Below are 14,667 nucleotides of genomic sequence, written 5' to 3'. Positions count from 1 at the left end.
ATGCCGGAGCAGGGCGGCAGCAGCGGCTCGGATCGCGCTGCGCTGGCCCTGGCCCGGCTCTCCGAGTGGGCGGACGCGCACCTGGGGCTGCTGCGGGTAGCGGGGCTGGACGGGCACCGGGGCTGGGCGGGTACCGGGCCGGGGGTGGCCTCGCTGGGCCCGGCTGAACCCCGTTCTCCTCTGCAGGGCCTGATCGCCGGCGCGGCCGTGGCCGGGGTGCTGCTGCTGGCGCGGAGCCTCCGTGTGGTGAGTGCGGGGCCGGGCCCGGGGGGAGCCTGGCGGGGCTGGTCGGAAGCGGGGAGAGCCCGGTACGGGCCCTCAGAACCGGGGAGAGCTCGGAACGGCCGCTCGGAACCGGGGAATGCAGGGGGAAGCCCGGTGCGGGCCGGGGGGATTTGGGGAGAACCCGGCACGGCCGTTCAGGGCCGGGGAGAGCCCGCTACGGCTGCTCAGGACCGGGGAATACAGGGGCAACCCGGCCCGGCCCCTCGGGACCGCGGCGGAGGCCCGGGCCTGCCGTGCCGTCCCTCGCAGTCCCTCACAGCCCCGCAGTCCCTCACAGCCCCGCAGTCCCTCTCAGTCTCGCAGTCCCTCACAGCCCCGCAGTCCCTCTCAGTCTCGCAGTCCCTCACAGCCCCGCAGTCCCTCTCAGTCTCTCAGTCCCTCTCAGTCCCTCACAGCCCCGCAGTCCCTCTCAGTCCCTCTCAGTCCCTGGCTGTCCCGCCCGTGGCTGCTCCCGGCGGCGCCGCCAAAGCATTCCCGTGTTTTGTCATACTTTGTCCAAAGCAGGAGCTGGTGCTTCCCGTGAAAGGCTCCCCACTCCCCAGTACTTGACAGTATTTATGTATTTTAACATCAGCATTCAGTGCTTGTGAACTCCATGACTTTTCTATCAGTTCTCACTCAGCCCCTCTGTGTTAGCCGCTTTGTGGTTTCTCGTGCTGATCAGTGTGCAGGCCCAGCCCTCCCCTGTCTGAGACCCAAAGGGGTCCGTGGCCTGGCTGGTCAGTGCTCAGCGGTCCCACTGCTGGAATTGCCTTTCCCCAGGGGCTCAGGCCCACTGCCTCATTGCTGGTGGCTCCAGACAGCCCATTCATCTTGGCATTGTCTTCCCTTTGCCTTAAAGCTAAAGATTAGCCAAGCCTTCGAGGTTCACAATGCAATTGCTTAATCATAACGGTCCTGCTGAAGCTACTGATTAACAAGTGAAAAAAACAGCTAAGTTTGATCTAGGTCTTGAGGGGCTGGATATCACTGTCCTGTGACATCTCCACGGGTTCCTGTTGTAACCTGTTCCTGTTCCCCTGGGAGGGGAATGGTCCCACTGTGCAGCACAACCACCCTCCCTTGTCCAAACACAGCTGAAACTGCTGCATGCCTTGAGTAGTCTTTGTCCTTCCACACAAAGAACTGCTTCTGAACGCATTTAACATCCCCCAAATCTTCCCTCACTCCCAGGATGGCCAGGTCACACTGGACTAACACCACGGCTCACTCCTAGAGAAGCTGAACCTCCACGGGCAGGAGCCACTGTGCTCCCACAGCGTTCCAGCTGCTTAAAAAAAATCACAGTTACCTTAATCCTCCCCCTGCACAGTTCCAAACGATGCGAGAGAACATTTGTGTGGAGTTTTTACTTTAAAATCCTACCAGAAAACCAGAACTGCAAATTCTTCTTCTCTGCTTTTTGTGTGGTAGGTTTTGACCCTAGGGCCTGTGAATGCATTAACCTGGCTGGTGGAGCTTCCAGAGCAAATGAGATCAGCTTTGAGCTACTTTTATTCCTTAAAACCTGCAGGCTTCCTTCCCCAAATTCCTGTGTTCTCAGTGGGAGGCCACATTGACCGAGGGGGAGGTTTGCTGAATAAATAACACACAGGAGACACATCTCTAGTTGTGGTGTTTTGGGGGGTTTATTTCCCAGCGCTTGTACATCAGTGCTCAGTGGGTTTCACAGCTCTGTAGAAGTAGGTCAGTGCTCTGCTATGGCCTCTTATAGTGAGAATTTTAGGGGGGATCTTACTATTTTCGGGGTGTCACGTGTCCTTCTCCCTCACCACAAACCTGTGGCTGCTCCATTCCTGTGCCACGGCCCAAGTCTTTGCTGCTGCCCAGCTTGGTTTTGCTGTGTGATCACATAACCAACCCCTTTGGATCCTCCCAGGCTGTAGTATCAAATTTAATCTTGTGATCTTCTCAAAGCCGTTCACCTGCCTTTGTCCCTCTCCTGGTTGCCTCTGGCATCAAAGGCGGGGTCGTTTCTGCCCTCTATGCTCTGCCTTTGTTTTCAGCGTGTCTGTCCTCTGGCTTCCTTTCACCCCTGTCCCAGCCCCATTCAGGCCGCTTCTAAAACATTCTTTTCTCGGGGAATCAAGTGAACTTCAGTAGGCATTGCTGGAAAAATGGCAGTTAATGTTATGCTCTAAACCTGGTTTTTATATCCACTCCGAGGTTGCAAGTCCTGTAAAACAGGGAAGATGGCATAGCTTCTGCAGCTGATCATTACTAAATGTATGTCCCTATTTACTTGTCCATGGTGTCTAATAATAGAGGTCTAATTTCCCCAAACTATTTTAAGAAGTTGGATTTAGTGCAGCTGTAACTGCTCTATATTTTTTCTTAAATTTTGTCTTTCTCTTCCTTCCATCAATAGGCAACAAAGTTCATAAGTCCTTTGGACATACCTGTGGAGTTCGTAGAAAAGAATGTGAAACTGAGAGGGAAATTACATCATGTCACAGAGAAGGGCCTGGAAGTTGAACACATTCCCATCAGCATTCCTTTTATCACAGCCATCCAGAAAAAATGTGAGTTAATGAGGAAAAGAGTGTGAAGACCAAGGACAGAAAATAAATGTGCTGCTCTTAGAGTGGCTGCAAGCTTGAGAGGAAGGGCTGAGGCACATTTCCAGCTCTGCCTTTTGGTCTTTCTTGTGCTTTGCAGGTGGGAAACTGGGGAATAAAAGACGTGAGGAGACCTGTACAGAGTTTGTCACTGCAGTGCTCGTGTTCATCCTTACAGTTACTGTGATGTTTTCCAGCAGCAGAAGTGAGCACTCAGGCAGTGCTTTTGCTTGCACAGCTCATCTCATTCCTGGCAAAAAGCCTCTGTTGGGATTGTGCTTTTATTTGCAGACAACCATTTTTGAGGACAGTTTTGCTGTCAGAAACAAACTGTGCATCAGGTGTGTGACTCTGACACTGGCTGTGCAGATAGCAGCAGGTGCTGATGCTCCTGCCCCTTTGCATGGAGGATAGGGACTGAGAGTGGGAGCAGATCTTTTTCTTTGCATGCAAAATAAACCAAAACTCATTTTGAATTAGGCAGTCTTGATTTTATTTTTTTTTTCTGAAGAAGAGATGAGACCAAATTCCTGTTTGCTTTGAGGAACTAAAAGGAATTATTTTAGTCCAGAGTAACCAATTCATTACCAACAGCTGAGGGTCTGTGCAAGCCTGAGCTTTCCCTCAGCACCAGATTTGTCCCTTTCCATTGCAGGGCAGCCAGAGGGGCTCCTGCTGATCCGCCTGGCCGGGGTGGAGCTGGCTCCTGGTGGCACAGCCTGGCTGCAGAGGGAGCTGCTCCCCAAACAGCCCCTGTGGTTCCAGCTCCTGGGGAGGGACAGCTCAGCCCTGGAATGCCTCGTTCTAGTCCATAAGGTAGAGACACAAAACCTGGCTCTTGTCTGCAGTGTAGATGTGACTGTACAGTTATCTCAGTACATTTAACAAATGTTATTGTTTATGATTTATCCTCCTTGGTGTGAATTTTAAATGTTGCATTTGCAAGTCAGACTGCACGAGCAGTTTTTCAGACTGATTCATGGTAGGAATGTGTTTCTCTGCCAGTGCCAAAAAGGCATCCTGTAGTTCTGATTAGCTTGATGTTTATCCAGTGTTCCCTCACAAATGCCTTGTTTGTAGAATCACAGCATGGTTTGGGTTGGAAGGGACTTAGAGAGCATCCAGTCCCTGCCATGGCAGGGGCACCTCCCACTGTCCCAGGCTGCTCCCAGCCCCGATGTCCAGTGTGGCCTGGGACACTGCCAGGGATCCAGGGCAGCCACAGCTGTGCCAGGGCCTGCCCACCCTCTCACTGGCACTGGGTTTTAAATCACCTGGATTCCTCTTCTGACTTCTGCCAAAGTGTAGACACGGCCACGAGTAAAGCTTGTACCTCTGAGGGAGTTCACACCAAACCCCAAAGAACCCTGTTTCAATGGTGAATGTCTATCTGTTGTGGTTTTTATAGGGTGGATTTCTCAGCACGTGCTTGAATGAAGAGCTCTTGAGCCAAGGGCTGGCCAGAGCAGCCCGGATTGAGGGGTTGCCCCACCACTCCCACCTTTACTGGAAACTGCACAAAAGGCTCCTCCGGGCTGAGTTAAAGGCTGTGAAGAAAAATAAAGGCATATGGAAAGACCAGAGCTACTCTGAAACACTCCAGGAGCGCATAAGCAGCAATAAATTCCTGCAGAGGCTGAGGCAGTTTGTGAGCTGGGTTAGAAGCTCTACTGAGAGGTGAAGAGGTGGGGAGTGCAGTTCCCCAAGTTTTGTTGTGATCACAAACAGTGCTGTGATGTCGAGGGTCCCTGTCTTGAACACAAACCCCACAGTTCATGGGTTACACAGAATATAAACCACCAGTTCATGGTTATTTAGAATATATCCCATATCACAACCCACGTGGGATTGGAGTTCAGTAGCAGCACCACTGAAAATGTTCTGGTGCCAAACTTCTCCACAGTGATGTCCCAGATTAGTTGTGCAGTTTCCCACCTGCTAAACTCCTCCAAGCTGTGCTGGCCTGTGCAGGTTTGAGGGGTAGGGTCCCTTCACACCTCTGTGATGTGCCACTGCTGCTGAGCCCACACTGGACAGAAACCCCATGGCAGGCCTTTACAAAGCTCGTGGGATGGGATTAAACACGCCCTTTGTGTTTGAATCCTGTTCTTATGCTACTTCTTGGTGTAATTTGTGGTTCAAAACTCATTCATCTTGAATAATGGGTTGCATTGTTAGTGATATAAAAGGTGATTTGTTATGGCTGATCTTAAAAAGCTGATAAGGTTGTAATAACTAAAGTTCCTCAGGGGAAAAAAACATCATTTGGTGTATCAAAGAATATAATGTCAGAAATCCAAATTTTTCAAAGACAACTTCCATTTGAAGAGGAAAAACCTGTGTTGCTTCTTTAAGATGGCTCTGTAAGTACCTAAAATTAGATTAATATAAAACTTCAACATGAAATTTGACAAGGAGGCTCAGACTGTGCTAAGAATTTAAATTCTTGCTTTATTTTTTGATACACATGTGAAGTATGAGTGTATTACTATTTATGTTGTAAATATTCTCAGAATAAAGATCAATTTCTTAAGTTTGTTGTTACATCTTTTATATACCAAGCCCTTGACCCTTGTTTAACCTCCCACAATATTTATTTAAAATGCAGTGTTTTACAGATTTTCTTTTTTTCTGTGTGATTGCTTTCCAGTGAAAAACTGGGGAGAAGAGTGTGCTACAAAAAAAAAACCTTAATTGAGCACTGCTTGTCTGGCAGTTAGTAGCTACATCAGCATTTCCTCTGCTGACTTCAGGGCAAAGTTGTGCCTCTTGAGATCCTTAAAAAACCGAGTTTCCTTGGGTAAGAATAGATGTTAGTGGTTCTTTATTCCTTTTGTTCCTGTCCTCCCAGGGTGAGGCTGGCGCTGGGGAGCAGCCAGCCATGAAATACCTGCAGAGGAGGCAGTTCTGGGGCAGCAAACCAGGGATCTGTGCCTGTTTGAAAATGGAAAATGAGGAAGGAGATTCTGGGTTCATGCCTAGGACAGCGAAGACTGAGCCAGCACCGTGGTTCTTGGACAGTCAGGGGTTGGTGTTGGCTGTGGCACCTCCAGAGCAAAACTCAAAACTGAGTTTTAGCCCCAAAGTTATATTCAGGCTCAGCAATAATCCACTTCTGTGGGTTTATAGGTGTTCCTGTTCCTACGTCTGGGGAGTAGGAGGAGCTTTTCCAAGCTGGGCATCATTGTACACTTCTCATTTATTTTCTGTAATAAATATAATTCTGGACTTTGCACTTCTGTTCTGTAGATGAGTCACAATAGGATTTATCACAAAAATCCACGGTAAAGCTGAGAGAAAAGTCTCAGGAAGCCACATGCTGCATTTCTAGCAGAGGTGAGGTGTGGGCGAATGTGAGCTGAGCATGTCGTTCCCTCACATGGATTTGGGGTTGCAGTGACAAATGATTTCTTGAGGGTCAGGTCCTGTAATTGTTTGTTAAAGCTGTTTTCCTTATCACGCAAGGCTTATCTTAGGAAAAAACCAAAAAACAACAACCCACCAGCACACCCTCCCCCTTCGGAAGGAGCCCAGTTCAGTTCAAAGCTGTGCTTTCCATCTGTGCGGGGCTTGAGAGGTTGCAGATCCCGTCTCAGTGGGAGGCCTGCATGTTGGAAAAGCAGGAACAAGGCAGAGACAAATCTCTCTGCAGCACCGGGGTGAGCTGCCTGCGGGACAAGCAGCATTTCCCCCATTCCATAAAACCCCCAGGGCAGCAGAGGATTTCCAACAGCGAAGGCAGTTCTGTGACTGGGAATAAGGAATTAAACTGTTCAGCACTTGTGCCGTCGCCCCTGCAACTCTGAATGTGCCGCGAGCGACGCAACATCTTCAAAGGACCACAGGGAGTGAAAGGAGCCTCCGAACGGCCCAAGAAAATACCTCAGACCCTGCACAGACTTTTTACTGCCGGTGTGGCATGTCAGGCAAAGGGCAATAAACACCCCGGGCCCCTCGGAGCCCACCGGCAGCGCGGGCACGGGGCTGCTGTGTCGGATCTTTGGGAGCAAACTGCGGAGCAGGGCACGGGAGAGAGCGGGGAGAGCCTTCACCGGGAGGGAGACCAGACTGGATTTACAGAAGCACTGTTTTACTCGCAGGGTGCCCAGGGAAGCAGCGGCTGCCCCATCCCTGGGATTGAGCCAGGCCAGGCTGGACACCGGGGTCTGGAGCAGCCGGGGGCAGCGGGAGCTGTCCCTGTGCCCTGGGCAGGGGCCGCTCCCGGCTCTGCTCCCATCGCCTCCGCCCGGCCCGGGCGGCTCGGGAGGGAAAGGACCCTGCGGGCGGGGAGGCCACGTGACTGGAGAGGTGCCATGTGGCCCGGGAGGCGAGGCCACGTGCCCCAGGGAGGAGCGATCACGTGACCAGGGAGGTACCACGTGGCCTGGCAAAAGCACATTCACATGACCGGGGGCGCATCACGGGCCCCCGGGAGGCGAGGCCACATGACCCGGGAAATTAGGCGTCATACATGTGCCACGTGGTCCGGCAGGAGCAGTCACATGACCGAGGGAGGTGTCATGTGCCCCGGGAGGCGAAGCCACGTGATCGGGGCGATATCACGTGATAAGGTATGCGCTCTCACATGACCGGAAAAAAAAGAGGTGTCGCGTGATCCCGAAGGCGTGCAGCCACGTGACAGAGGTGTCGTGTGGTTCAAGAGGCACCGGCACGTGATAGGAAACCTGTCACGTGCCCCCCAGGAGGTGAGGCCACGTGACCGAGGAGGTGTCTCGTCGCCCGGGGGCGAGGCCACGTGACCGGGGAGGGGGGGGGTCCCGGTTTGACGGTGCTGAAGGGGAGCGGGCCGGGGGTGCTCAGCGCTGAAGCGGAGCGGGACAGGGGGCTCAGCGCTGATGGGGGAGCGGGCCGGGGGGCGCTCAGCGCTGAGGGGGAGCGGGCCGGGGGGCGCTCAGCGCTGAGGGGGAGCGGGCCGGGGGGCGCTCAGCGCTGAGGGGGAGCGGGCCGGGGGGCGCTCAGCGCTGAGGGGGAGCGGGCCGGGGGGCGCTCAGCGCTGAGGGGGAGCGGGCCGGGGGGCGCTCAGCGCTGAGGGGGAGCGGGCCGGGGGGCGCTCAGCGCTGAGGGGGAGCGGGCCGGGGGGCGCTCAGCGCTGAGGGGGAGCGGGCCGGGGGGGCTCAGCGCTGAGGGTGAGAGGGCCGGGGGGGCTCAGCGCTGAAAGGGAGCCGGCCGGGGGGCTCAGCGCTGAGGGGAGCGAGTGGCGCTGCCCGCCGCTCACAGCGCACACAATGGAGCAATGGAGCAGGTTGAACGGGCGCGGGGCCGCGGCAACACCGGGGCTGGATCTCGGCTCTGGCCGCCCCAGCCGCTCCCGGGCGGACGGGACGCTGCGCTCCGCTCCGCAGGATCCGCTCCGTGTTTGGGCAGGGCCCGCGGCGGGGGCGGGCCGCGCCGGGCGGCAGCGCTGCCGTTTGAACGGAGCAGGTTGTGCGGCCGCACCGCGCTGGGCTGGGCTGGGCTGGGCTGAGCTGAGCTGAGCTGGGCTGAGCTGAGCGTGCGGCCGTGCCGGCGAGGGACGGCGCTGCGCCGAACCAAACCGGACCGAACCCAGCCCGGCGGCCGCGGTGAGTGGGAGGGGACGGGGGAGCCCCGAGCCCCGTCGCTGTGCGCGGCTCCCGCGGCGGGACGGAGCCGTGTCCCTGCCGGCTTTCCCATGCGGTTGATGCTGATTTCTCCCCGGGTTCGCGGCCCGAAGTCGAGGTGGAGGTTTTCCGAGGTGTAGCTTGTTTTGAGCCAGTTCCGCAAAGGGAGACCCGCTCCGGAGCTGTCCCGGTGCCGCCGCAGCCGCCGGGCACGGAGCGGATCGCCGGGACGAGCTGCAGCCGCTGTGCCCCGTTCGCCGTGTGCCGGGGCAGCACCTGGGCCGCGGGCACCGAAACCGGAGCCAGCTGCAGCCCCAGCCCAGCCCGTGTTCAGTGAGGCTTGGTGGAAAATCCCGACCCCCTGAGGAGCGCAGGACAGCAGCCAGCGGTGAGTGAGAACGTGCCCGTCCCCACCTGGACGGTGCTGAGGAGAGAACAACCTCTAACCTCCTCCCCCAAAATATCTTATTTCTGATTGCCTACTCCATAAACTGTTTTTTAAAAGGAAGTACAACGAGGTAGGAATTAAACTCCGTGCACATTTTGTTGTAATTAATCTACTCTGTGCAATTCTGGGAACTTCAACTCCACCTGGCTGAGAAGTGTTTTAGAAGAAGTGTTATTAAATTCCAGGGAGAAAGATATAAGCCTTATCTGATGGACCAGTCATAGGCTCTTTGTTTAAAGTGTGCTTTAACTCCTGAGTTATAAAACACAATGTTTGCCTGTTTTCAGGGGGCCCTTCTGATTCACTTGTCCTTGAGACTTCTGGCCCACATATTGCAAAACTTAGGAAACAAAAGAAAAGTTAAGGTGTTTGTTCTAAAATGCGAAAGAATAGTTGCAGGTAACAGTGCTGAACAGAGAGGCAGGGCTCAACCCTACAGTGAGGCACCTGAGTTAATGTGGGATATAGAAAGATAATCCATTTTTTCTGGGAGGTGGGAGGCAGCAGAGTGCATGCATGCTGTTAAAAAAGTCTTCCCGGTTCTTTGAGCATCAGCTCCCTGGAATAAGTTTGAGAGTGTTGCTTTTATAAAATTTGGTTTTAACTCTGAAGGATGCTCTTTTCCTACATTTAAAAATGCCCGAGGGCTGTTACAGAAAGAAATGTTAAGTTTTATCAGCCGAGTGAGAAATGATCAGTTCGCGGGTGCTTTCTGGTTCTGTGCTACCTATTGTCTATAAAAATGGGGATCAGCTGGTGGGTTGGGATCAAGTGGTGCACAACTCATTATTTGAACAATAGAGGCTCGGCTTGGGAGGTTGCCTAGGGAATTGATTTAATGCTGCTGTCCTTTCAGCCGTTGAGGCGGGTGTCCCGCCATGACTTTGATCAAAATCACGGGCATTTGAGAAGGAGAATAAAATTTTTCCCTCCATAAAAGCAAAGGAAAGGCCATCCGCTCTTAACAGCTCCCAGTTTTGCATGAGCTGATCTGTAATTTAAAACACTGACAAGAAATTCCCGTGGCAGTAAAACAGTTTCATGAGCATCAAAATACAGAGTGAAAATTAGTCCTCTGTTCAAGATTTGGCTTCCCCTTATTTCTGGGAAAGACTTTAAGCTCTGTGTTTCTGTTGGCTCGACAAAGTAACCTTTCTATAAATGGAGCCGTTTTCCTTTAATGGAATCTGAACGAGCTGAGTTTTTTTTCTAAGGTGTCACCCAAGATCCCATTCAATTAAAATTGATAACGTTGATGGCACAGCCACGTGGGGTACTCTGTGGTGTGAGATTTGCTTTGTTTGCTCTGGGCTTTTTAATAAGTTTAAAAAATCCTAAATGTTAAAAAAACCGAGAACTCTCCAAATTAGGAAGGCAAGTGTCTGTTTCCAGGTTTGCTGGAGACCTGCTGTACTGTCTGCAGCAGGACAGCGTTTTCTGCCTGTGCCTGCAGAGGAGGTGAGAAACTCATGCCTAATTGCCTTGGAGGCTCTTAGAGAAACTCCTCGATGAGAGCTTCAAATGTGCTCGGCTGTGTGGAAGTGAGGGTGCTGTACAAGCAGTTTTGTGGCACGGTGGGATGCACAGCATGCTCTGAGCAGTCCTGGCTCTTGTCCTGGGAGGGTGCTGGAGGCACTGGCCAGCAAAGCGTGGTTCCCTGAGCAGTGATTCATTGGTTTGAAGCTGTGGGTCTGGGCTGTGCCAGGGGCAAGTCTGGCTTTGCTGCCCAGCCTACGAGCAGAAGGTGTTTCTGGTGGTGCCAGACTGATTTAACGGGCAGGAGTGAGCTGTGTGTTCTTGTGTATTCCTTTGGGTTTGTTTTCCTCCTTTCTTGTTTATTTTAGGAAACTGGAATTGTTTCTTAGCAGAGGTGTCTTTCTTGTTTCAGTCTCCATGGTCACGGAGGGCTCTGTTGTTATTCCAGAGATCTGAGCTCACCCTCTGCTCTCCTGACTTCGAAGCCTTTTGCTGCTTTGACACTACAGGACTATCTAGGTGTACCTGGCTGGCTGAGAGTGATGTGGAGCACGGATCTGAGGGATGGGAAGGCAGGCTGGGGATCCACAATGAGAGACACTGCAGATAAAGGTTCCCCCGGGGCAGGGAGAGGTGGGCAGAGTCTGGAGCAGACGCCTCTTGCAGGGCTAGCAGAGGCCAGGCACAGGGTGTTGAGGATGCCACGTGCCCTGGTGGAGGCTCAGTCAAGCACTAAAGGATGTAAAACCACTCCGAGGGCCTTTGGCTGTGTGTGTTACAAGTCTTGGCATGAGGTGCCCATGTGAGTCTCTTCAGGCTGAAGTAACTCCAGGTAATTTCAGGTGGAGGCAGGCTGTGGTGCAGAGTGGTGTGTGCTCTGTTCCAGACAGGATTATTGGAACTGACCTGGAATTCCTGTTCCTCTGCACACTGAGCGTGACCCAGCCTGTGGCTGGAATGGTGTGGGTCACACCAGGCTGTGCTGAGCCTCAACGAGCTTCTCCTTTGTTCGGCTGTTGTTCCACCCACAGGTGGAAAAAAAAGGAAGAATGTTAGCAATTACCAGCTGTGTTAATTGATGTCCAGCACAGAGGATCTTATGGTGTGAAATGCCCGCTCCCTGGGGGAACCACACACACACTGAGCAGTGGCCAAGTACACAAGGTGCAGGTGCCTTGGACATGGCTGCATGGGCACAAGTCCTTTCCAGGTGTCCCGTTTTTATCTCCACAGTTTATCATATTGTGAGTTGTCTCTGTACGTTTTAGATTCTTCTTTACAGAAGGACTCCTGCACTGATTTGCAGTTTGAAACCCTCTGTGCAGCGAACCCAGACCTGACGTGGGTTGGTGAGTGTGTGTACAGAGCTGGCAGAGGCAGCAGAAAGGTGTGCAGAGCACTGGAGATCTGTGTCAGGAAAACATTCATGGAGTCTGTCATATTTACCCATCCCATGTGTGGTGGGATGAGAGTTACTCTAACAGGGTGTGCAAGGAGGTGCCAGCTGAAGCTGTGCCTGCTGAACCTCAGAGGCAGCAGCACGCTGCCCTCCTGCAAATAATTTCTTAAGGAGGAGAAAAATTCCATTTAGGCTTCTCGAGGAATGGGGAGCAAATGCTAATTCCCTTTCAGGGTCCGTTGCCATGGGGAGTCAGTTCAAATCCTTTCTAATGCCTTCCTCGGCAGCAAGTTGTGCTGACACATGCTTTTCATGGCTTCCAGAAGGAGTGGAGAAACATGGGAACAAAAGCTGCATGGGAATGCACAGCCCCGGGAGGAGCAGGGGATGCTGAGGACTGGCTGGGCTGGCACAGGTACAGGTGTGCTTTGCACAGAGAGCTCTGCCCCGGGTCCTGCCTGCCTGCAGCTTGTGTGCCAGACCCTGGTGTGGTGCTGTGCAGGGAGCCCAGCCTGCTCCTCTTGCTCCTGAAGAGCAAATCCTGGGAATTTGTCCTCTAACAGGACCCAAACTGGATGCAGTCAGGGTTGGGCTGAGCCTCTGTCTTCATCTGGTGAGTGATGCAAGGTGTGTTTAGTGTTCTACTGGGGGAAGAGCCAAAATACCAGGTTAAACCCAGTAAAAAAATTTAAAAATCTGCATTTTCAATAAGTCTAATAAATCTATCTAAGATCATGTAAGCGCAGTATCTCCATCCCCAACTGTGTTGTGACCTTCCCCCTTTGATTAGACACCTCCAAATTCTGAGTTTCCAGTGGCTCCCAGGGGAACCCACAGCATTCTTTGCTCCCGTTCTGGCTTGTCCCTTCTGACACCTTTGCTGCCAGCACAGCTGTTCTGGCCCCATGGTTTGACTGGGGAACTCATCTGTCAGGAAAATAAACCAAGCCAAAATCTCTGCTTTTATTCTTCCAGACCAGTTCCTAGAGAAATAAGAAAAGGAACCCCTACTGGATAATTTTGTTTTCTGTTGCCAAGCACTGTTGATGTTTTTTCCATGCTGCTAATATTTATGGTTAAATATTTGCTGTTCAAAAGGGAGTGTAACTTTGAGGGTATTTTTTTAGTGTTTTGTTTTATTTTATGCAATATGTTTTAACTCTGCAAAGTAGCCATACATAAATGATATAGTTAATACCTTAGGTAGGCAAAACTTTGGTTTTTTAAGTATGAAAATGGTATCAGTTTGTTGGAAAAAATGTCTTTTTGTGTCAGCAGTATGGAACTTCCATCTTGTGTGCCTTGCCTATTCTGCCTGGCTCCCATAGGTGTAACTTCAGCAATGTTTATACAAGTTATTTTGAGTGAATGTTGATATTTGATTATTTGATGCTGATTAAAGTGGAGATTTGCACAGATGATGTGTGGAACCCATAGAGCCTGGCTTGTGTGACAATTAAATCTAAATCTGCATGAATTTAGACCAGCTTAAATGCTTAGCAATATTTGGGTGACTGTTAGTGGCTTAGTGGAATAAGAAGCCCAAGACTACAGATGGGTGAATGCCCCATGGAATATTGTTGTATTAGGGTTTTATAATCTCTTCAGATTTGTTTTCCAGGTCCAACTATGGCTAAGCTTTTTACCCAAGAACTTCTTTGGTTTGTGGATACTGTTTTCAAAAAATCCCGCCCATGTTGTGCAGAACTGGTCTCTGGAAGCTTGAGGGTTGTTCCACCAGAGTTGTCACTTTGGTTAGAAATTAGAAACATGGATTGGGAAGTTCCTGTTGATGGCTACTGATTAACTAGGAGAAAGCCTGCGGCACATTTTAATATGGTTCAGGGAAAGCGAGTTGGTGAGGGCATAAGGTTTCCTGGTTGCATGTTGTGGTGTGAACTGAAATGCAAATGACTCCTCTGCCTCTGGTCAGAACCTGTTATGTCTAATACCAGCACAGCAAGGGGCTGAGCCCTGGGCTCTGGAGGAGGTCTGTGTGCTCTGCACAGTGTTTGCCGAGCTGCTGAGTCCTGATGGGAAATGATGTGGATCTTGATGTGGAACATTTCTTTGTTGAGCTAAGAAAGTATAGAGAAGCCCCAGGAATCCTCTCTGGGCAGCCCTTGCTCTGCTCCTTAGGACACCAAGTGAATATCTTGCTTATTCTCAAACTGAACCTAAGGAACTTCACTTCCTCCCTTCCAATGACACTAAAGGTTTGTTGTGAAGCTGAGTTGCTTAGGTTTTCAATACCACTCCAGGATTCTCCAGGGGAAGTTCAAAGTGGTATTTGTCCTTTGGTGTTTATTTTCTGTTTGCAGTGACTGGGAGGTAGCTGCCCACACAAGATTGTGTCATCAGAGATGTTGCATGCATGCCCCCACCACAGTCCCAGCTGCCACACTGAAGCCCAGCCTTTCTCTCTGGACTCTATTCCTGCTGCTTAGTGCCAGCCAGATGGTCTGTCCTCCCTCCCATACTGGGATTTCTAAAGCTCATGAGAGGGCTCTGGCCATAGCTGGGGTCAATGCAGCATTGTCTCCATCTCAGCATTATTTCCACCACACACTTGGGGTGGCCTTTGCGTGACTCTGGATTGCTCTTCTCATTTCTTACCTTAATAATAATAATTATAATAATAATTTTGTTTTACTTTTCCTTTATGTCAGTTGTAGATCCCAGTATCTCTGAACTATTTTTTATGCTAAGATTTGTCATTAATGGGCACAAGCTTCCAAAATCAGTAGCCTGCTCAGTAGTGTTTTCTGGACTCTTCTTTTATTACTAGGAATATGAACTTTATATACCATTTGGGGCTAAGGAAAGGAATCAGTCTTTTATAAGTCATGCTTCCCATGTATGTTCACTGGGTAAGAAACTGCTGAAAGTGAAGCTGTTTGT

At 51.4% G+C, this 14,667-nt stretch overlaps 1 protein-coding gene across 1 annotated transcript; it reads left to right on the top strand.

Annotated features, from left to right (window-relative positions):
- On the top strand, positions 1-5,270 carry C10H3orf33 (chromosome 10 C3orf33 homolog). Its single transcript, XM_062499383.1, has 5 exons — positions 1-96; positions 187-246; positions 2,654-2,807; positions 3,499-3,659; positions 4,252-5,270. The coding sequence occupies exons 1-5, from the start codon at positions 1-3 to the stop codon at positions 4,522-4,524; spliced, it is 744 nt and encodes a 247-aa protein (XP_062355367.1). The 3' UTR covers positions 4,525-5,270.
- The last annotated feature ends 9,397 nt before the right edge of the window (positions 5,271-14,667 follow it).

Source organism: Cinclus cinclus, chromosome 10, assembly GCF_963662255.1.
Source record: "Cinclus cinclus chromosome 10, bCinCin1.1, whole genome shotgun sequence".
Taxonomy (NCBI): domain Eukaryota; kingdom Metazoa; phylum Chordata; class Aves; order Passeriformes; family Cinclidae; genus Cinclus; species Cinclus cinclus.
This window is presented reverse-complemented; position numbering and strand designations above follow the sequence as displayed.